Here is a 23,343-nt window from a genome sequence, read left to right on the forward strand (position 1 = left end):
GAGCAGATGGATCCTCAGTTTAAAGTCTCAGTTTAAAGACGGCACCTCCGACATTGCAGCACTCCTTCAGTACTGCCCCTCCGACGGTGCAGCAGAGGCTCCCTCAGTACTACCCCTCCGACAGTGCAGCGCTCCCTCAGTACTGCACTGGGAGTGTCATCCTTTATTTTTGTGCTGATGTCTCTGGAGTGGGGACTTGAACTCACAACCTTGAGACTCAGAGGCGAGAGTGCTGCCCACTAAGCCACGACCAGCACGCATTTAAAACTCATTTGAAACAGTTTGTGACTGAAGCTTTATTTTTGAAATCTGTCTGAAAACAGCAAACATATTTCTCAAACTACACTGGAAACAGCATTTTATTTAGAGCAAGGGCAAAAAATGACAGTACTCACAAACAGCAACATGAATGACTTTAAAAAAAAAAGTATTCAACATTAAAAGGGACTTCCATCTCCAAAAAACCTAGCTTTTAAATGTCCCATTACCCTAAGTACACCGAACACTGTCCATCCAAAAATACCCTTTTTGCTACAATCCCAATGTCACCGTTTCTTAGCGGATTTGTAAGGAATTAAGAGTTAACTGCTGACGATGAGTTTATTGCAGTGGTTTATAGATCAGCACTGTCAAAGGATGCATGTAAAACAGGGAGAGAGTAAATCCGCCTCACCTTCTGCAGTGTTTATTCCACCCCCTCAAACGATTGAGTGAGTGAGGCGGCTGTGAACCATAGAAGCAACTTAAGAGGATGTCATTGCAAGATGAGCTAGGAGACTTTATTGAAAAAGTTTCAGCACAATTGTCACTTGTTTTCTCCCTCCCGCCCCCAGAATTGCTTTAGTGGTATTAATACACAAGTGGATCTCCACGAGCCAGGGACCTCTTTTTAAAAATGTTTTTAAAACCTTTGTTTTAATCTATCCCCAGACAGATGGAATGAAGATCTGGTGGGAACAGGGTGACTGATTTGAACACATTTTCCCTCCGCTTGACACCAGAGTTTGAATTAAATCTGGACTGGGGCAGGGGGGGGGGGGGGAATAAAATAGAAAAGACCCACACAGGTTATGAATGGCATTCGGTCACGCTGGATGTTGGCTAGAGTACAAAGTAATCTGCTTTTCCTCTTCTAAATAGGGGCAGCCCAACTCAATACAGGGCAGGAGCGCTGAGAGATTCTGCACACTGCATCTATTTCAATAGTGTGAGTGACACGAGATTCTCCAGTGACTAATCAGGCAGTGACTTGAAAGTTTAAAAAAATAAGACATCTATTCTGTCTTTGCGGACTGCTGTGTGTGGAGGGTGATGCAGTGGGCTATTGATGTGGAATACAGTGGGATACTGATGTGGTTAGAAGCAGCACTGCTGTGAGGCAAACACACCATCCTTTCGCCTGTTTGAATCCCTCCCAAAATGAAGATCTGCTCTGTCTGATGGGGGAAAACACTGAAGGGACCTGGGGTTTTGGGGGAGGGGGGGGGGGGGGAGGGGGAGGGAATAGAAAGGCGGCTTTGCCAAGTGCAAACAGGCCCCTAAAACCTTGCTGCTGTCGATTCTGGTCCTGCCCAATAAATCTGTCCTTTATAATGGCATGACTTGTGTCAAATCAAACAGGCTGCGGGGGATAGGTTATCCCCAAACCATCACATGGCTATCGTACACTTCAGACTGTAGGGGGTGAAGGCAGTTTTGTACTGTACGAGGGACTGAGGACCCCCCCCCCCACCCCGTACAAACTCTGACTCGAGAAAACCCAACAGACTGGCTGAATCCAACGACCCAGATTCCACCTCTTAGCTGACCTTTGACCGCCAAGAGCTGTGGAGGTTCAGTCGTTGAGTGCATTCAAGGCGGAGATCGCTAGATTTTTGGATATTAAGGGAATCGAGGGACGTGGGGATAGTGCGGGAAAGTGGAGTTGAGGTCGAAGATCAGCCGTGATATTGAATGGCGGAGCAGGCTCGAGGGGCCCTATGGTCACAGACCAGAAACGTTAACTCGGTTTCTCTCCTCAGCTGCTGCCTGACCTGCTGAGATTTCCAGCCTTTTCTGTTTTAATTTTAGTGTTGCTAGGAATTCTTAAGCAAAGAACCCATGAAGCAAATACATTTTTCCTTTCTCTGTACAAACGCCGACAGGCCTGGTTTCGATTTTCAAGCACAAGTTAACATTTTACAATTACCTCGACTATTTAATAAAACAAATTTTTTAAAGAAGTTTTAATAAAAGGATACAGAAAATGACAACCGGTTAACCCAAGAGGAAGAATTCCGTCCCTCGTCTATTTCTAATATTCCACATTTCAAAATGTCTAGGAAGCGACTTTTGAAATGGTTCTGGTAGAATCCTGTATGGAGCAGTTTGCTTGATCAGTGCCCCCTGCCACTGCACTCAACAGCCGCCCCTCCACCATCATCGCACCCTGCTTGCAGTAGACACCATCTCAGTGGGTTGCCATCCCTCTGGGACTGTGTTGGTCTCCAGAAATTAAAGATTAATCTCCAGGACACAATGGGGAGCAACCCTGGAGAAAAATCAGAGGCGCATTCAAAAAACTGAGCCATTTAAAAAAATAAATTTCTTTGAATATTTTCAATTAGTCATAAAAATATTGGAGGCAGGGAAAAACGATGTGCTTGACTGACAGCCAAGAATCATCCAATCAGGTAAAGGAAGAGTGTTTGCTTTCCAATTGGCCGCGGGAAGGTGGGGCACCGTGAGGTTGGATGGGTTGGAGACCAATGGCGGGAGGGATGGGGGGGCAGGGCGGTTGGAGGTCACGTGATGAAACCTCCAGGAATATTGTCCAAGCAGATTTGGCACTGTTACATCTACAGGATGCACTGCAGCAACTTACCAAACTTACTTGTACAGCACCCGCCCCACTCGCCCCCTCCCGCAAACCTGAGCACCCAGAAGGACGCGAGCAGACACGTCAAGGAAACACCAGACACGTCAAGGAAACACCGCCCTGGCGTGGACATGTACTCCCATTCCTTCACCATCACTGGGTCAATCTCCTGGATATCCCCCATCTAATAGCGCTGTGGGAACACACGCACAGGGACTGCTTGCTGTTCAAGAAGATAGCCAACCACCATCTTCTCAGTAACTAGGGGTGGGCAATAAATGTGGCCGTGCTAGCTTCACCCATGTCCCAAATCTTTTTTCTTTTAAAAAAGTGCTATTTTGGTTGAATGGCAAACGCCACTAATACAGAGAAGCGTATAATACCGTATATCTCATGTTTGCTATTGAGGGAGTGCAGCGAAGGTTCACCAGACTGATTCCCGGGACGGCGGGACTGACATATGAGGAGACACTGGATCGACTGGGCCTGTATTCACTGGAGTGTAGAAGGGCCTGTATTCACTGGAGTGTAGAAGAATGAGAGGGGATCTCATAGAAACACATAAAATTCTGACGGAACTGGACAGGTTAGATGCAGGAAGAATGTTCCCGATGTTGGGGAAGTCTAGAACCAGGGATCACAATCTAAGGATAAGGGGTAAGCCATTTAGGACCGAGATGAGGAGAAACTTCTTCACTCAGAGTTGTTAACCTGGGGAATTCTCGACCACAGAGTTGTTAATGCCAGTTTGTTAGATATATTCAAGAGGGAGTTAGATATGGCTCTGATGGCTAAAGGGATCAAGGGGTATGGAGAGAAAGCAGGAAAGGGGTACCGAGGTGAGTGATCAGCCATGATCTTATTGAATGGCGGTGCAGGCTCGAAGGGCCGAATGGCCTACTCCTGCACCTATTTTCTATGTTTCTATGTTTCTACATGTAGTTTAGTGGGCATCACGCATTATCAAGAACTGATGCGAGGAAAGGAGATTTGGCGTGGCTGTTGAAAAGACCTTTGTCAGAAAACTTGCTCCCTCCACACACACACAGCCTTGCTTTGATCCACCTGGACACGGAGCTCGATGACTGAGGCCACGCAAAAGGAATGGCCATCGAGCCGCTCCACTTCAACCACTGCTCAAGCAGAGAGGCTTTTACAGAAGGGGCTCACTTTCCACTCCGTCTGCTTCCGCTGGGAACCCCCCCCCCCACCGCCCGTGCTTCAAGAGAGAAGGGCAAATAGCCGTGCGAGTCTTCGGAGTAGTTATCGGCAATTGTGCGACGGCCTTGGTAGGCATGTCTGTGTCAACGCAGGCGGGCAACTCACGCACTGTGCAGATGATCGATCACTGCCCAGTGTGAAAATCAGAGTTGTCTATCTTACACCAAGTGAGGGGCACATACAGTTTTTTTAAACAAAAAAGTGATATACACTTTAAGGACCTGCGGAAATGGTTCTTTGCCACCAGTTGCAATGCAATGATCACTTAATAAAGGACCCCTCCCCTCCCCCCCCCCACAAGCAGGAGCAACTCCACTCTACCTTGCGATATTTCAATTCCTTCCACAACTGATTGCCGATTTGAAAGTTTTTTTTTACAATATATAAATGAATTAGGGGCCTCAAACCTACAAGGAATTATTTTGTTTTACAATAGCCAGGGTTCAGTCAGTGGTGAAGGGACAGTGTTCAAACAAACGGTATCGGCCCGCTGCAGTACATGAAGTAAAGGCTGCAGTGATGTGACTTCCCCCCCCACTCCCCACCCCCCCCACCCCCCACCCCCCAAATAAAACAAACACTGAAGGCGATGGCTCAAGTTACAATACTAAAATCTTCGGAGCAGTGCATTTATCTCTACTTTATAATCTGTGAAGAGGGTGGAAAAATAGGTACCGCATTGGGACACTACAGTTAATAATCAGTTGTGGATTCGCACATGATTCTTCCCTCACTGATGAAAGAAAAATACATAACCACTGATGGACAGCCCACTGTGAACCTAACATGGTGGCAGACAGACCGGGGGGCCACCCAGATTTAGCGCAACCACGGTATAATTTACCCTACAAAAAAAGGATTTGGATCTTTAAATTTACTTCTTTCGTCTGGCGGAGATGCGGCGGCCTCTGGCTGCCCTCCCGGATCTGGTTTTGGGGCTGTTGTGTTCCAGGTGCCCGCCTTCATCCTCCTCGTTCTCCTCGCCTTTGACGTCCGCCTCCTTCTCGGCCGGCTGTTCCTCATCGCCGTCCTCCGCCTCGCTGGGCTCCTCGGCCTTGGCAGAGCCGAGGTCGCCCTCCTCGCCACCGTCCTGCTCCTCGCCCGCCGCCTCGCTGCCGGCGAGGGAGCTCGACTCGCACTTGTCTGGGCCGGCCGCGTGCTCCGCCCCCTTCTCCTCGCTCGGGGGGGCCACGATGGCCGACTCGCAGTCGAGCTCGGCGACGGGCGCGCCGCCAGGGATCGCCCCGTCACCGTCTCCCTCGAGCTGGAGGCTCTGTGAGCGGGGAGGGCTGTCCTTGCCTTTGCCGTCGCCGTCGCCGGCTGCGGGAGGAACGGTGCCTTCGCCAGACGCCGACGGGGCCTCGGGTTTGGTGCCCGCCCCCTCTGCTTTGGGCTTGCCGGTGTCGGTGTCGAGAGACTTTGCGCCAGTCTCCGCCTCCTTCCCGCCTGCCGGCTTGGGATCATCTGTTGAACCAAGGCTGCTCACCCCGGAAGGAGCTGGCTCTTGAGCAGACGCAGGTAAATAATCTTGGGCTCTTTGTGCTTTGTAACTCTGTTTCACAAACACACAAAAATAAAAAAGGTAAAGGCATCAAAACCTTTGGGAGTCACTGTAACAAAATACATACTCGCAGTCGAACCGATACTAAGTGGAGCACTTAGCAAATTTATAAAAAGCAGCGCCTTCCTTTTCAAGTTCCAGTGCTGTGCCCTTCCCTGGTTAAGGGCATGGGGAGGTGATCTGCTCCCAAAGCTTGAGCTGCCTTGCAACTGATGCTACAAAGTCAGAGAGAACGTTACTCACCATCCGACTTTCCCTCGCACTTTGTAGGGAACTACTCTGTTTCTGCTTAGCACCTTAACCAACATCACAATCCACTACCTGGGGAGGAGCCGGAATTCTACAAGCTCAGTAGCACAACTGGTTACACAAAGAACCTCAATGCTATCAGCTGACACCCCATCACAAACAGCTGCCCACTCATGCACCTCGCTAATCCTTAGATATTATTCCAAAGGATTTCAAATCCCTCCACGGCCTTACCCCATCCCATCTCTCCTGCCAGACAACCCTCCGAGATCTCTGTGCTCCCTTCATTCTGCCATCTTGCACATCGCCTGGTTTAATCGTTCCATCGTTGGCGGCCATGCCTTCAGCTGCCCGAGCCCCAAGCTCTGCAATTCCATCCCTAAATCTCTTTCCACCTTAAAACCTACCTCTTTGACCAAGCTTTTGGTCACCTGTCCCAATACCTCATGTGGCTCGGTATCAACTTTTGTTTGACAACGCTCCGGTCTTTAATATACTCCCAATATGGTAACAGATCTCACAGTCAACCTCGACAGACTCTGTCTGAACACCACTGCTGATCTGGTTGCAAATCATGTGTTTCATTAACAAGGCCAATCATAAAATAGAATCATAGAAATTTACAGCATGGAAAGAGGCCATTTTGGACCAGTGTGTCTGCACCAGTCGACAAAGACCTAATCCCACTTTCCAGCTCTTGGTCCGTAGCCCTGTAGGTTACGGCACTTCAAGTGCACATCCAAGTACTTTTTAAATGTGGTGAGGGTTTCTGCCTCTACCACCCTTTCAGGCAGTGAGTTCCAGACCCCCACCACCCTCTGGGTGAAGAAATTTCCCCTCAAATCGTCTCTAAACCTCCTACCAATTACTTTAAATCTAATGCTCCCTGGTTGTTGACCCCTCTGCTAAGGGAAATAGGTCTGTCCTATCCACTTTATCTGGCCCCTCATAATTTTATGCACCTCAATAAGGTCTCTCCTCAACCTCCTCTGTTCCCAAGAAAACAAACCCAGCCTATCCAATCCTTCCTCTTAGCTAAAACTCTCACAGGCAACATCCTTGTAAATCTCCTCTGTAGCCTCTCTAGTGCAATCACATCTTTCCTGTAATGTGGTGACCAGAACTGCACTACTCTTTGTGGCCTAACTAGTGTTTTATACAGTTCTAGCATAATCTCCCTGCCCTTGTATTCTATGCCTCGGTTAATAAAGGCAAGTATTAATCCTCCTCCCTATCTTTATTCCTTCTGAAAATCTTACCTCTCCTGAAAATTTTATAGCGGCGAATATTTAGAATCATAGAATAGTAAATCACAGATGGAGACCATTCGGCCCAGCTCTTTCGACGAGCATTCAGTTAGTCCCACTCCCCCCGCTCTTTCCCCATATCCCTGCAACTTTTTCTCTTTCAATTATTTATCCAATTTCCTTTTGAAGGCTACCATTGACTCTGTATCCACCCTCCATCAAGCAGTGCATTCCAAATCCTAACCACTCGTTCCACATATCCCACATGTCGTCGCCTCTGGTTCCTTTGCCGATCACCTTAAATCTGTGCCCGCTGGATCCTGACCCTTCTCCCACTGGAAACAGTTTCCCTTTATTTACTCCATCTAAACCCTTCATCATTTTAAACACCGAGTCTATCAACCAGTTCACAGTTTTTGCTGCAGCTGAAGCCAACTACTGATAAAGACTATATCATGTCCCTCCGTTTTAACTTGTGTCTATGAAGAGTCTGGCCAGGAACTGCTTAGCTCTTGGACCATGTAATAGATGTGATGGGCAAAGCCACAAGATAACCCTTCCATTATGATAGAAACACAGATTTAGTTTTTTTTTAAATTAAAAAGACCTCCATGGAGATAGACTTGAACTCCAATTTTGCAGAAATAGGTGGCATCGGAAGACCAGAGCAATTTATACAGAATAGGTTAAAGCTTTTAAAGATTGGAGAGGCTGGTGTTATTTTCCTTGGAACAGAGGAGGCTGAGGGAAGATTTAATTGATGTATATAAAATTATGAGGGCACTAGAGAGTGGATAGGAAGGACCTATTTCTCTTAGCAGAGGGGTCAATAACCAGGGGGCATAGATTTAAAGTAGTTGGTAGTAGGTTAGAGGGGAGATGAGGAAGAATTTTTTCACCCACAGGGTGGTGGGGGTCTGGAACTCACTGCCTGAAAGGGTGGTAGAGGCAGAAACCCTCATTGTATTTAAAAAGTACTTGGATGAGCACTTAAAAGAGCTGTGACCCACAGCTAGTGCTGGAAGGTGGGATTAGGCTGGCTAACTTTTTCGACCAGCATGGACACAATGGGCTGAATGGCCTTCTTCTGTGTCGTAATATTCTATGACACTGGCAGCAAAAAAAAAAACACCTGCTAAGTGGGGTTGGCGAAACTCTTCCATGATATCACTATCACCTTTTCTCGAAGCTCACACACAAAAAACAATTGCAAGCAGAGGAACCCACAAAATACATTTTGGATCTGTTGGGAGCTTGTGGTCAAACACTTTTAAGAACATAAGCAATAGGAGCAGGAGTCGGCCATTTGGCTCCCCCAAGCCTGCTCCGCCATTCAATAAGATCATGGGTAGTCTGATCTTGGTCTCAACTCCACTTCCCTGCCCGCTCCCCATAACCCTTGACCCCCCTTATCATTCAAAAATCTGTCTATCTCCATCATAAATATATTCAATGACCCAGCCTCCATAGCAAATGTGAGTGACCTGCACAGGAACAGATCCACGACGAAACTACTTAAAGCGTGCACCAACGCAAGCTCCGGTCATTCTAGCTGGTTTGATAATAGAGTCTAAAAGGAGGTGACTTCCAATCTGTCCATGGGTGAGAGAGGTACCACCAGGGACCCGAGCACCAGGTGACTCTAGCCATCAGCAGCGTCACACTGTGAAAGTAGAGACTGCGGTACCATGGAACCATAGCAGGGGTTGGTTGCGTGCTACTCCGGCCTGTACTTTCACCCGCCCTAGTGACGAGATGTAGCCACGGGTGAATTGAACCATTGGCCATGTCCCAGTGTTGCTATGCGAGCATCTGTGATCCAGCAAGGTTAAAAGATCAGAAAAGGCTGGAGATCTTTTCTCTCGAATTGGGCTTCGATCTGAATTATTGAGTCTATAAAAGCGGGCCAATAATGAGGTGAAAAAAAAAAAAAATATATATATATATATATATATATATATATATACAGTATAGAAAATGTAAAAAAACACTTCCCGCCAACCTCAAATGACATATGAAAGTTTAAAACATACTGCATGGCCACCAAAACACAAGTAAATGGCATTTTTTTTCAACGACATGGACCCGAAAAAGTGAAATATGAAGCCCTCGGGGTACAAATCAACGCTGCCCGAGTCCGGGGAACAAAGTTACTTAAAAAATGGGATGAATAAGCCACATTTGCTTGACCTGCAAAAACTGGGGGGTGCGTCAAAAGGCATCAGTGCAAGCCACCTTTTGCTTCAATGTCATGGGTGCACCTTACATTTAACACGACAGGGACACAAAAGAAAAATCTAAACCCTGATTCTATGGGTGGAGTCATTCCCTAGTTTTGTGCTTGGGGGGGGGGGGGGGGGGGGGGGGGGGAGGGCAGAGGCAGCAAAATCAGTCCTGAATTGAAATGTAAAATTGACAACACAACTTTGTTTTGCTTAATTACTTTCTGTAGAACGGTTAACATGTTGAAAGAGAGATATGCTGCATGGTCAGGTTGAAAGAGAGAGAGGAATGTGAAACCGTATGGATTAGCAAGTCGAAAGAGCGGGAATGCGGTCCGGCAGCGACAGGCTACAAACTAGTCGAGAGCGGTGAAATGAAAGACAGAAGCAACATGGGGACAGGTGACAATGAGAGTGCAACAAGACGCCGACAGATAAACAAAATGGCACAAGCAGCACAATGTAAACCAACATCAACGCAAACAGTTCAATAAAAGGTGAATGCACAATAGGTCACAGACTTGCTCCAATTTTCCTTCAAAAGGTTTTAATTTTTCAGCATTTTTCACTGAGGGGGAGCTCTCCACAATCAATCAGTGACAGCATTTAACACATCCGGGTCTTGCACAAGGGCAGATGCACAAGCAGAGCTAACCTAGTTTGCCCAAACAATGTACCTCTCCATCCCAAACTCAAAATGATGCAACCGTTTACATTTCCCACTCTGCTCCCACAACCTCTCTGAGCAACACCATTTCAGTCCCAAATCCAACAGTCTTCCCTGTTGATTCATTTTTACAAAAAGGAACTGAACTGAGGTGGCTGGAAATGAGTTCCCGAAAAGGTTGTCCACTTCTAGTTTGTTTCTAGATCTAAACTGAAAACTGCTCATTTCCAAAGGGAGGAGAAGATTGTCTTCATCAAATCTAAACAATCTGGTCACCTTGATCAGTTAATGAGTAGAGGTACACTGAATAGGGCAAAACTTAAAAGCAGTATGGCACAGGTGTCCAGCAACAAAGTATGTGTGACCAACTTTATATCAAACAGCTGCACTGGGAAGACTAAAAGATCAGGGCGTTTTTGCTTAAACTGGAAAAATCCTAGTTGCTTCCACAATAATTGAACTGCATTCAGGAGAAGTGAAGGGACTTTAAAGCAAGTCTGAGACAACACCAAACACCAGAATTAGAAGATGCAAACCAGAGTGAACAAGAAAGAGGTAGAGAGATGGAGGAAAGTGAGATAGACAGGGGGAAAGATAGAGATGGAGGGGGTCGAGAGAGAGCGAGCGAGCGAGATGGAGGGGGTCGAGAGAGAGCGAGCGAACGAGATGGAGGGGGGCGAGAGAGAGCGAGCGAGCGAACGAGATGGAGGGGGGCGAGAGAGAGCGAGCGAGCGAACGAGATGGAGGGGGGCGAGAGAGAGCGAGCGAACGAGATGGAGGGGGGCGAGAGAGAGCGAGCGAACGAGATGGAGGGGGGCGAGAGAGGGCGAGCGAACGAGATGGAGGGGGGCGAGAGAGGGCGAGCGAACGAGATGGAGGGGGGCGAGAGAGGGCGAGCGAACGAGATGGAGGGGGGCGAGAGGGGGCGAGAGAGAGCGAGATGGAGGGGGGCGAGAGAGAGCGAGATGGAGGGGGGCGAGAGAGAGCGAGATGGAGGGGGGCGAGAGAGAGCGAGATGGAGGGGGGCGAGAGAGAGCGAGATGGAGGGGGGCGAGAGAGAGCGAGATGGAGGGGGGCGAGAGAGAGCGAGATGGAGGGGGGCGAGAGAGAGCGAGATGGAGGGGGGCGAGAGAGAGCGAGATGGAGGGGGGCGAGAGAGAGCGAGATGGAGGGGGGCGAGAGAGAGCGAGATGGAGGGGGGCGAGAGAGAGCGAGATGGAGGGGGGCGAGAGAGAGCGAGATGGAGGGGGGCGAGAGAGAGCGAGATGGAGGGGGGCGAGAGAGAGCGAGATGGAGGGGGGCGAGAGAGAGCGAGATGGAGGGGGGCGAGAGAGAGCGAGATGGAGGGGGGCGAGAGAGAGCGAGATGGAGGGGGGCGAGAGAGAGCGAGATGGAGGGGGGCGAGAGAGAGCGAGATGGAGGGGGGCGAGAGAGAGCGAGATGGAGGGGGGCGAGAGAGAGCGAGATGGAGGGGGGCGAGAGAGAGCGAGATGGAGGGGGGCGAGAGAGAGCGAGATGGAGGGGGGCGAGAGAGAGCGAGATGGAGGGGGGCGAGAGAGAGCGAGATGGAGGGGGGCGAGAGAGAGCGAGATGGAGGGGGGCGAGAGAGAGCGAGATGGAGGGGGGCGAGAGAGAGCGAGATGGAGGGGGGCGAGAGAGAGCGAGATGGAGGGGGGCGAGAGAGAGCGAGATGGAGGGGGGCGAGAGAGAGCGAGATGGAGGGGGGCGAGAGAGAGCGAGATGGAGGGGGGCGAGAGAGAGCGAGATGGAGGGGGGCGAGAGAGAGCGAGATGGAGGGGGGCGAGAGAGAGCGAGATGGAGGGGGGCGAGAGAGAGCGAGATGGAGGGGGGCGAGAGAGAGCGAGATGGAGGGGGGCGAGAGAGAGCGAGATGGAGGGGGGCGAGAGAGAGCGAGATGGAGGGGGGCGAGAGAGAGCGAGATGGAGGGGGGCGAGAGAGAGCGAGATGGAGGGGGGCGAGAGAGAGCGAGATGGAGGGGGGCGAGAGAGAGCGAGATGGAGGGGGGCGAGAGAGAGCGAGATGGAGGGGGGCGAGAGAGAGCGAGATGGAGGGGGGCGAGAGAGAGCGAGATGGAGGGGGGCGAGAGAGAGCGAGATGGAGGGGGGCGAGAGAGAGCGAGATGGAGGGGGGCGAGAGAGAGCGAGATGGAGGGGGGCGAGAGAGAGCGAGATGGAGGGGGGCGAGAGAGAGCGAGATGGAGGGGGGCGAGAGAGAGCGAGATGGAGGGGGGCGAGAGAGAGCGAGATGGAGGGGGGCGAGAGAGAGCGAGATGGAGGGGGGCGAGAGAGAGCGAGATGGAGGGGGGCGAGAGAGAGCGAGATGGAGGGGGGCGAGAGAGAGCGAGATGGAGGGGGGCGAGAGAGAGCGAGATGGAGGGGGGCGAGAGAGAGCGAGATGGAGGGGGGCGAGAGAGAGCGAGATGGAGGGGGGCGAGAGAGAGCGAGATGGAGGGGGGCGAGAGAGAGCGAGATGGAGGGGGGCGAGAGAGAGCGAGATGGAGGGGGGCGAGAGAGAGCGAGATGGAGGGGGGCGAGAGAGAGCGAGATGGAGGGGGGCGAGAGAGAGCGAGATGGAGGGGGGCGAGAGAGAGCGAGATGGAGGGGGGCGAGAGAGAGCGAGATGGAGGGGGGCGAGAGAGAGCGAGATGGAGGGGGGCGAGAGAGAGCGAGATGGAGGGGGGCGAGAGAGAGCGAGATGGAGGGGGGCGAGAGAGAGCGAGATGGAGGGGGGCGAGAGAGAGCGAGATGGAGGGGGGCGAGAGAGAGCGAGATGGAGGGGGGCGAGAGAGAGCGAGATGGAGGGGGGCGAGAGAGAGCGAGATGGAGGGGGGCGAGAGAGAGCGAGATGGAGGGGGGCGAGAGAGAGCGAGATGGAGGGGGGCGAGAGAGAGCGAGATGGAGGGGGGCGAGAGAGAGCGAGATGGAGGGGGGCGAGAGAGAGCGAGATGGAGGGGGGCGAGAGAGAGCGAGATGGAGGGGGGCGAGAGAGAGCGAGATGGAGGGGGGCGAGAGAGAGCGAGATGGAGGGGGGCGAGAGAGAGCGAGATGGAGGGGGGGCGAGAGAGAGCGAGATGGAGGGGGGCGAGAGAGAGCGAGATGGAGGGGGGCGAGAGAGAGCGAGATGGAGGGGGGCGAGAGGGGGCGAGAGAGAGCGAGATGGAGGGGGGCGAGAGAGAGCGAGATGGAGGGGGGCGAGAGAGAGCGAGATGGAGGGGGGCGAGAGAGAGCGAGCGAACGAGATGGAGGGGGGCGAGAGAGAGCGAGCGAACGAGATGGAGGAGGGCGAGAGAGAGCGAGCGAACGAGATGGAGGGGGGCGAGAGAGAGCGAGCGAACGAGATGGAGGGGGGCGAGAGAGAGCGAGCGAACGAGATGGAGGGGGGCGAGAGAGAGCGAGCGAACGAGATGGAGGGGGGCGAGAGAGAGCGAGCGAACGAGATGGAGGGGGGCGAGAGAGAGCGAGCGAACGAGATGGAGGGGGGCGAGAGAGAGCGAGCGAACGAGATGGAGGAGGGGGCGAGAGAGAGCGAGCGAAAGAGGTGGAGGGGGCGAGAGAGAGCGAGCGAGGGAGACGGTGGGGGGGGGGGGGGGAAGAGATGGGGAGGGAGAGATGGGGAGGGAGAGAGGGGGCGCGAGAGACGGAGGGGGGGAGAGTGAGCGCGAGAGATGGAGGGGAGGGCGAGGGAGCGCGAGAGATGGAGGGGTGGTGGGGGTGAGAAGGAGCGCGAGAGATGATGGGGCCGAGTGGGAGCGCGAGAGACAGAGGGGGGGGGGAAGAGGCGTGATGGAGGGGGGGGGGGGAGAAGAGAGGGGGGAAGGGATGGAGGGGGGCAAGGAGAGGTAGAGAATGGAGGGGGGCAAGGAGAGGTAGAGAGATTGTGAGGGGCAAAGTAGAGAGATCGAGGGGCGAGCTAGAGAAAATAAAACATAATAGGAGCAGGAGTAGGCCATTTGGCCCCTCGAGCCTGTTCCGCCATTCAATAAGATCATGGCTGATCTGATCTTGGCCTCAACTCCACTGCGATGCCCGCTCCCCATAACCTTTGACTCCCCTGTCGTTCAATAATCTGTCTATCTCCACCTTATATTCAATGGACCCAGCCTTCACAGCTCTCTTGGGCAGAGAATTCCAAAGATTTACGACCCTGAGAAAAGAAATTCCTCATCATTTCAGTTTTGATGGGCGACCCCTTATTCCGAAACAATGCTCCCTAGTTCGAGATTCTCCCACGAGTGGAAACATCTTCACTGCATCTACCCTGTCAATCTTCCTCAGAATCTTATACATTTCAATAAGATCACCTCTCATTCTTCTAAACTCCGAGTATAGACCCAAACTGCTCAACCTTTCTTCATAAGACACACCCTTCATCTCAGGAATCAACTTAGTAAACTTCTCTGAACTGCCTCCAATGCAAGTATATCCTTCCTTAAATACGGAGACCAAAACTGTACGCAGTACTCCAGGTGTGGCCTCACCAATACCCTATAGCAAACTCCTCTGCTTTAATATGCTATTCCCCTTGCAATATAGAGCAACACTGCATTTATCTTCCTAATTACTTGCTGTACCTGCATACTAAATTTTTGTATTTTATGTACAAGGACCCCAGGTCCCCTGTACTGCAGCACTTTGTAATTGCTCTCCATTGAAATAATAATTTGCTTTTTTATTTTTCCTGCTAAAGTAAATAACCTCATATTTTCCCACATTATACTCCATCTGCTAAATCATTGCCCACTCACTGAGCCTGTCTATAGTCCTTTGCAGAGATGACGGGGAGATAGAGAGGAGTAGAGGGAGAGAAATGGCGGGGAGGAGAGGGGGGAGATGGAGATGGAGATCAATGGGGGAGCCCCGAGAGAGACGGAGATCAATGGGGGAGCCCCGAGAGAGACGGAGATCAATGGGGGAGCCCCGAGAGAGACGGAGATCAATGGGGGAGCCCCGAGAGAGACGGAGATCAATGGGGGAGCCCCGAGAGAGACGGAGATCAATGGGGGAGCCCCGAGAGAGACGGAGATCAATGGGGGAGCCCCGAGAGAGAGACGGAGATCAATGGGGGAGCCCCGACAGAGACGGAGATCAATGGGGGAGCCCCGACAGAGACGGAGATCAATGGGGGAGCGACAGAGACGGAGAGGGGGAGCGACAGAGACGGAGAGGGGGAGTGACAGAGACGGAGAGGGGGAGCGAGGTAGAAATGAAGGCTAATGAGGGAAAGAGGGAGAAGAGGTAGAGAAAGACAAAAATAAGGTCTCGAGGAGAAGTAAAGAAAATGAAACACAGGCCACATCATGGAACAACCATCTAACCTGAAGGTTCTGAAAATGCATCAGTGACTTGCAGTGGGTAAATCTGGCAGTGGACTCAGAATGGTAGAATTTGTGACACAGCTTGCAGAGGAAACCGGCCACAGGGACCACAAACTCCTGGCCTGTGGAGGGGAGGGGAACCAAGACGATCACTATGTTACATAGGTTACATTGAACGTGCCCTTGTCATCAAAACACACAAAACAAATCAAAAGTAAAAAAAAATAAAAAGGAAATGCATACAAGAACTTTGCTTTGAAACAAAAAATAAAAGTCAGCAGTACAAGAGTTAACAGAAAACCGGCTTTCAGCCTCCGTCATCGTGATTAGCTTTTTAAGATCGATGGCTTCGTGCAAAAGGAAGAAATCACCTTCCAGACTTCAGAGGTATATGGAGGTGGGTTTGAGAGAGGAAAGCTTTGCAATGATACCATAATGGAAAGCCACAGCAACGAGTCTGGACATGTAGTTAGGCTGCAAGAACTAGTTTAGTCACCTGCGCTAAGCAGGCATAAACTGGGCACTTAAAGTGGGCTAAACAATGAGTGTGTAACTTTCAGACCTGGGATCTAACGTCTGTGAACACAATGGTTCGAAATAAAGGTAACAGGCAATCCGCTGGGAATCTCAAATCTCGACAGAAAAAAAATAGATAGAACTGTAAAAAGAAAATCCTCACTCAAACTTGTTTACAACAGTTTTTGTTGTGCAGTGTGTGAACTCAATGTTTGTTGTTCCATGATCGTTAAGCTGAAAGCTTCATTGTCCGATACGGAGATCAGGCGGGAAAGTGAGTTGGGGTCAATAATCAGCCATGATCTTATTAAATAGCGGAGCAGACTCGAGGGGCCATATGGCCTACTTCTAGGCTTATATTCACTGGAATTTAGAAGAATGAGAGGGGATCTCATAGAAACATATAAAATTCTGATGGGCCTGGACAGGTTAGATGCAGGAAGAATGTTCCCGATGTTGGGGAAGTCCAGAACCAGGGGTCACAGTCTAAGGATAATGGGGTAAGCCATTTCGGACCGAGATGAGGAGAAACTTCTTCACCCAGAGAGTGGTGAACCTGTGGAATTCTCTACCACAGAAAGTTGTCGAGGCCAGTTTGTTAGATATATTCAAAAGGGAGTTAGATGTGGCCCTTACGGCTAAAAGGATCAAGGAGTATGGACAGAAAGCAGGAATGGGGTACTGAAGTTGCATGATCAGCCATGAATGGTGGTGCAGACTCGAAGGGCTGAATTGCCGACTCCTGCTCTTATTTTCTATGTTTTTATTCCTGCTCCTATTTGTTATGTTCACTGATCAGCTCTAATTTTTTTTTTTTTAAACTTGTACTTGGGAAAAATTTGGGGTCTTGAGGATGATTAGCTTACAAAGTTCTTGCAAAGGCAAAGATGAAGCTTTGATACCGGGGGCTGAAAGGGTTGTTACGAGGCTAGGTTGCATTAACTTGGTCTGTAGTTTAGAAGGTTGAAAGGGTGATCTAATCAAGGCGTTTAAAACATTTAAGGGATTCGATAGGGTAGTTAGAGAGAGACTATTTCCTCCGGTGAAGGAATCCAGAACAAATGGGCGCAATCTTAAAATTAGAGCTAGGCCATTTAGTAACAAAATCAAGAAGCACTTTTTCCTCGCAAAGGGCAGTGGAGATCTGGAACCCGCTGCATCTAGTAGGCTGTGGTTGCTGGGGGGGGGGTCAACTGAAATATTCAAGACGGAGATCGATAGATTTTTGTTAGGGAAGGGGTATTGAAGGAATATGGATCAAAGGCGGGACACTGGACGTTGAGGTACAGATCAGTCACGCTACAAGTGAAGGGCTTAGAAATAGGCTCGAGGGGCCAAATGGCCAACTCCTGGTCCTGAGCAGTTAATGGTTTCAGGAAGGCCTCGCCAATTGCATTATATTGAAGGATAAGTGGAGGCCGAAACAGGCTACGCAATGGCAGCGTGCACTACAGGAGCCAGTACAACCGGACACTTGTGCAGGTGTTTGGGACTGAGCAGTCCTGGATCCATCCTAGATTGGCCCGATGTGGTGATCCTATTTGGATGTATACAGCCGTTGCAGAATGCAGGCATCTCCTCAAGTCAGGGATGTTACCCGAGAAGTCTGAACTGGGAAACTTGTGGGTGTGGTGGGGGCGGGAGGGGGGGGGGGGAAGAAAGGAGAAGAAAATTGCAAGTTTAAAATAAAAAGGAATATTTCATAATTATAAAAAGATGTAGACATGGGAAGGGAAGACTGAGAACAAGTAGTACACATCTATACTTTTCTTCCCCTTTTAGGAAATGGAACTTTTTCGACTATGCGTGCAGACGGCTTGAAGCAATCATAGCTCACCTATCAAAGCAGGCATGGAGTTTGCTTCTCTTCATATTAACCTAACACTAGTTAGACCACAGCTCAAGCACAGCGTGCATCTCTGGTCACATTACAGGAAAGACGAGATTGCATTAGAGAGGGTACACAGGAGATTTACGAGGCTGTTGCTAAGAAAGATTGGATAGGCTGGGGTTGTTTCCTTTGGAACAGAGGAGGCTGAGGGGAGACCTTATTGAGGTGTATAAAATTATGAGGGGCCTGGATAGAATGGATAAGAAGAACCTATTTCCCTTAGAAGAGGGGTCAACAGCCACCAAAGGGCATAGATTTAAAGTAATTGGTAGGTGGTTTAGAGGGGAAACTTCTTCACCCAGAGGGTGATGGGGTCTGGAACTCTGCCTGAAAGGGTGGTAGAGGCAGAAACCCACATCGCATTTAAAAAGTACTTGGATGTGCACTTGAAGTGCCGTAACCAACAGGGCTACGGACCGAGAACTGGAAAGTGGGATTAGGCTGGATAGCTCTTTGTCAGCCGGCGTGGACACGATGGGCCGAAATGGCCTCCTTCCGTGCTGTAAATGTCTATGATTCTATGTGCCGCCCCAACATTTGTGCTCAGTATATCACCAGTATCATTCTGCGTGAGAGAACGAATGAATTGCTAACAGCAATGAACAAATCCTGAAAGCAGTTGCATGCTGCGGACTCCGTCCAACTCATTTTGCTTAGTAAGTTTGCGGCAAATGAACTGATGCCAGTCCATTTCTGCTGGGTTCTGTTCAAAAGACAAATTTTTTTTTATTTTTTTAAACAGAGGGCGGGGGAAATCAGAAAGCGACCATGCAAAAACACTGATGTTAACCACAGTGCACAACAATCTCCGAGAAACAAACACCTTAGTAGATGGAGCAATGCACAAAAAAGTATCCCGACTCCCTCGGCAACAAACATTGAGAGAAGTTTAAGGGAGACTCCCGGATAAGATAATTCTGGCTTCTTTTCTCTATTACCAACCGTCTCCTTAAACCCCTCTCTCCTGCCTCCTCCAATAAGTGTGACGAGCTCATGGACTTCTCGGTCACTAAAATTGAGACCAACCCTTCAGTTCCCTTCTCCTTGCCCACCAAGCTAAGCTTCCCTCAAGGTTGCCCCTGCCCTAGCCTTGAACCGACATCTTTCTCAAGTTTCCCTCCCAGCTCCCCTCGTGTCCTCTCCAGGGGTATCTTGCCCCCGAGACCCAGCTGCGCTCCCACTATTCCCACTAAACTGCTGACCACCTAATTTTCCTTCCTGTCCTCCGTGCTAATGGATATTGCAAACCGTTCCCTCCCCTGCCTTTTAAGTCTGGCTTAGGCCTCCACCACAAACCACGTTCTGTCGCCACCGTCTCAGACGGAACCAGACTGTCCGCTACCTCGGCGAACACTAAGACCACCGACGTAACATCACCCATCTCCACCCCTGCCTCAGCCCATCTGCTGCGGAAACCCTCATTCTTGCTTCTGTTACCTCCAGACTTGCCTATTCCAATGCTCTCCTGACCAGTCTCCCACCTTAGACCCTCCGTAAACATGAACTCAGCTAAAGCTCGGCTGCCCGTGTCCTAACTCGCGCCAAGTTCCGTTCATCCATCACCCCTGTGCTCGCTGACCTACATTGGCTCCCAATTCACCAATGTCTCGATTTTAACATTCTCACCTTTGTGCTCAAATCTCTCCATGGCATTGTCCCTCTCTATCACTATAATTTCCTCCAGCCCTACAACCCTCCGAGATCTCTGCATTCTTCAAACTCTGGCCTCTTGTGCATCCCCTATTTTCTTTGCTCCACCATTGGTGGCCGTGCCTTCAGCTGTCTAGGCCCTCAGCTCTGGAATTCCCTCCCTAAATCTCTCCATCTCCCTCTCCTCCTTGAAGACCCTCCTTAAAACCTACCTCTCTAACCAAGCTTCTTAATCACCCCTCCTAATATCTCCTTTAGCTCGGTGTCAATCCTTGTCTGAATAAGTTTGTGAAGTGTCTTGGGACATTTTCCTACAATAGAGGTGCTATATAAATGCAACTGATTTGTTACTAGAAATCAATTTGACCTAACTGAATATCTCATTAAATCACAGGCTGACACTTAGAGCTATTTTACAGGCAAACTAAGGTATCGTTAATTCTTTAACGCGTTATTTGGCAAAATTTAATAGGTTTTAATGAAAGAAAAGTATTGAGTGAAATACAGTAGCTTACGTCTTTAGTACTCACCATACACAGCCTCTGCGTTGTATGGCTCCTTCTCAAATTCTGACAGCAAAGCCTAAATGTAAAGCATAGGTTTACTTTTCCCCCCCTTTCTAAAATTCACACTTTATTCAAGAGGTTGTAAAACTCCATGCCATTTCAAGGAAGCCAAGTAAATGACAACACAAAATCCAGTCCAAAAAAAAAGGCTGTTCATCCCATCAAGCTCGTCCCATCCCGAGTCCATTATATCATGGATACCCTCTCCCGCAATATCTGTTCATCCCCAAATTTAAGGGGCATTGAGTTCCTTCTCCAATCTCCCCTGAAAACAAAGTCAGGTAGTGATCCCTCTATAACCCTTAATCCCCCTTCTCAATAGCTTTCTATCCAGTTCCTTTTTTACTAGGCATCAACTGTACCCCAAAGTAAACTCCCTTCTCAGGAGCACCTGTTCTACATGTCCACCGTCCTTTGGGTATGTTTTTTTCTTATTGTTTACCTTGCTCGGGGCTTCTGAATTTTCGCCTCTTGCACAAATCTGATCTTCTTCACTCCGTCATTGGCGGCCGTGCCTTCAGCTGTCTCCCTAAACCTCTCTGCCTCTCCCTCCCCTCCTTTAAGACGCTTCTTAAAACCTACCTCTTTGACCAAGCATTTGGTCACCTGTCCTAATACCTCATGTGGCTTGGAGTCAAATTTTGTCTGATAATGCTCTTGCGATGCGCCTGGAGACATTTTGCCGTTAAAGGCGCTATACAAATGCACATAGTAGTTGTTAAACAGAGGTGCTTAATTTTCAAAAATAAAAAGGGATCATTGGACTACATTTTTTGCAATTGTCAAGACATTTCATCACAGTTTTAAAAAAAAGTCTCAACGACTAACTACACGGCGAGATGACACTGCAAAATGCCAAGATGGCAATTCTACAGCCGTTAAAAATAAAGCTGTACAGCATTTGTAGCTTCCAACCAACTCATATAGCAAGAGAGATTATTTAGACTGGTGAGAGAATGCGGGGGAATACAAACCGTTCTAACAGCGTATGGACAAACCTGCTGAGAATCCCTATCACTTAAACAATCAGAACCGCTGTCATCGTCCTCCTCGGTCATCCCTTCTTCGTCATCCTCGTCAAAGCAACCCACTGCATCAACGGTGATCATGTCCTCGGGGTCGTCTTGCCCAGCCTGGTCTTTATCCTGGGAGCTACGCTGCAGCTTAACCTGGAAACACAAAGCAGTTCATTGACGTGGGATTGTTACACAGGTGAGTGATGGTAATACGCTCATAAGAACATAAGAATTAGGAGCAGGAGTAGGCCATTCGGCCCCTCGAGCCTGCTCCGCCATTCAACATCATGGCCGATCTTCTACCTCAACTCCACTTTCCTGCACTGCCCCCAAATCCCTTAATATCCAAAAATCTATCGATCTCTGTCTTGAATCTACTCAAGGACTCAGCCTCCGCAGCCCTCTGGGGTAGAGAATTCCAGAGATTCATCACCCTCTGAGTGAAGAAATTTCTCCTCATCTCAGGCCTAAATGGCTGACCCCTTATGCTGATACTGTAATTCCTGGTTATAGACTACCCAGCCAGAGGAAACATCCTCCCCTGCATCCATCCTGTCAAGCCCTGGAAGAAGTGTGTATGGTTCAATGAGCTCACCTCTCATTAATATAGGCCTAGTCTACTCAATCCCTCCTCATAGGACAATCCTTCCACCCCAGGAATCAGTCTGGTGAACCTTCGTTGCACTGCCTCAATGGCAAGTATATCCTTCCTTAGGTAAGACCACCAAAACTGTGCACAATACTCCAGGTGCCGTCTCACCAGGGCCCTATATAATTGCAGTAAGACGTCTTTACTCTTATACTCAAATCCTCTTGTATTAAAGGCCAACAAACCATTTGCTTTCTGTACCTGCATGTTAACTTTCAGTGATTCATGTACAAGGACACCCAGGTTCCTCTGAACAACATATGGCATAAATATCTGGATTGTGTGCCAAATATTATCTACAGAAGCAGGACATCTACATGTTAAATGTCTCGCATCTGCAAATTCCTCAGTCTACCTTTATAACAGAAACTGCCTATGTGAAGTTGTTCCACCGCCATCCCTCCCCACAAGTGCAGCAGTGCTATCTGACCGTCTGATTTTGATGCCCGAATTGCGTCAGCGTCAAGGTAAGAGGTCAGGTGGACAAACGGCATATACTGTCTGAAGAAAGGTAATTGATCTGAAACAGTAATCTCAACTTCCTCTCTCCATAGAGGCTGCTCGACTTGCAGTGTGCTCTTAGTATTTTCCCATTTAATTTCAGATTTCCGGAGGTGAGAATTTTAAATTTGAGGAGTTGGGAGATCAGGAGGCACTGTAGGTCAGCGAGCAACAGGGGCGATGGATGAGCGGGACTCGTTGCGGGATAAGATACCGGCAGCGAGTTTTGGATGAGCGCAAGATGGGATGGTGGCCAGGAGAACACTGAATAGTCAAGCCCGAGGGTGATAAAGACACGGATGAGAGTTTCGGCAGTTAGCTATTCGGGGATGAGGATGGCCATTCAGAAACAAGATGTAAACAATTTCTTATTTTTTTTAATTTCCCCTGTATTCCATTATGGAAACAAGTGAAAAGCCGAGAAAAAGCTTAAGTGTACCTCTTCCACTTTCTGCTTGTGTTCCGGCGACTTCATGTGCTCCACAAACTTGCGGGGGGTTTTGAAATGTCGGTTGCAGACAGTGCAGAAAGGCCGCAGAGAGTATTTAGCCAGCTGGTAAAAAACAGAGAACACAGATGACACAGCTACAGTACGGTGTGAGGTGTGGCCAGCCATCTCCAGCTGGCCCGCCCTCAAAAAGTAAAGGACCAGCTGAAGCTAGACAACAGTACAGAGTGCGGGGGCTTTGGAATGGTGCGTTGGTTTCTCGGGTATTGTGCAATTCACACACACAGCCCCACCAGGCCAGGGCTACATAAGAAATGGGAGGAGTAGGACATTTGGCTTCTCGAGCCTGCTCCACCATTCAGTAAGATCCTGGTTGAGCTGATCTTGGCCTCAACTCCACTTCCCCACCCGCTCCCCATAACCCTGGACTCCCTTATTGTTCAAAAATCTGTCAATCTCCACCTTAAATATATTCAATGACCCAGCCTCTACAGCTCCCTGGGGCAGGGAATTCCAGATTCACGACCCTCAGAGAGAAGAAATTCCTCCTCATCTCCATTTTAAATGGGCAATCCCTTATTCTGAATCTATGCCGTAGTTCTAGATTCCCCCATGATGGGGGATACATCCTCTCTGCATATACCCTGTCAAGCCCCTCAGAATTTTCTTAACTGCATTCACCTCTTTGGTTAGCAAGCTCAAAGATGATGGGGTACATTAATGTAGTGCTTGTGGTACTGTGCCGGC

The 23,343-nt window shown here is 49.6% G+C and overlaps 1 protein-coding gene across 1 annotated transcript in view; it reads right to left on the reverse strand.

Annotated features, from left to right (window-relative positions):
- Nucleotides 1-281: 281 nt before the first annotated feature.
- The window catches only part of ciz1a (cdkn1a interacting zinc finger protein 1a), a 70,590-nt gene continuing 47,528 nt past the window's right edge, over nucleotides 282-23,343 (reverse strand). Inside the window, exons 11-16 of the mRNA XM_070863704.1 lie at nucleotides 22,588-22,701; nucleotides 20,981-21,151; nucleotides 19,947-19,998; nucleotides 15,360-15,481; nucleotides 4,957-5,630; nucleotides 282-2,530 (exon numbers count right to left, since the gene is read on the reverse strand). Coding sequence (XP_070719805.1) covers nucleotides 2,494-2,530; nucleotides 4,957-5,630; nucleotides 15,360-15,481; nucleotides 19,947-19,998; nucleotides 20,981-21,151; nucleotides 22,588-22,701 — 1,170 coding nt within the window. The 3' untranslated portion in view covers nucleotides 282-2,493. The remainder of the gene's footprint in view (nucleotides 2,531-4,956; nucleotides 5,631-15,359; nucleotides 15,482-19,946; nucleotides 19,999-20,980; nucleotides 21,152-22,587; nucleotides 22,702-23,343) is intronic.

Source organism: Pristiophorus japonicus, chromosome 20, assembly GCF_044704955.1.
Source record: "Pristiophorus japonicus isolate sPriJap1 chromosome 20, sPriJap1.hap1, whole genome shotgun sequence".
Lineage (NCBI taxonomy): Eukaryota > Metazoa > Chordata > Chondrichthyes > Pristiophoridae > Pristiophorus > Pristiophorus japonicus.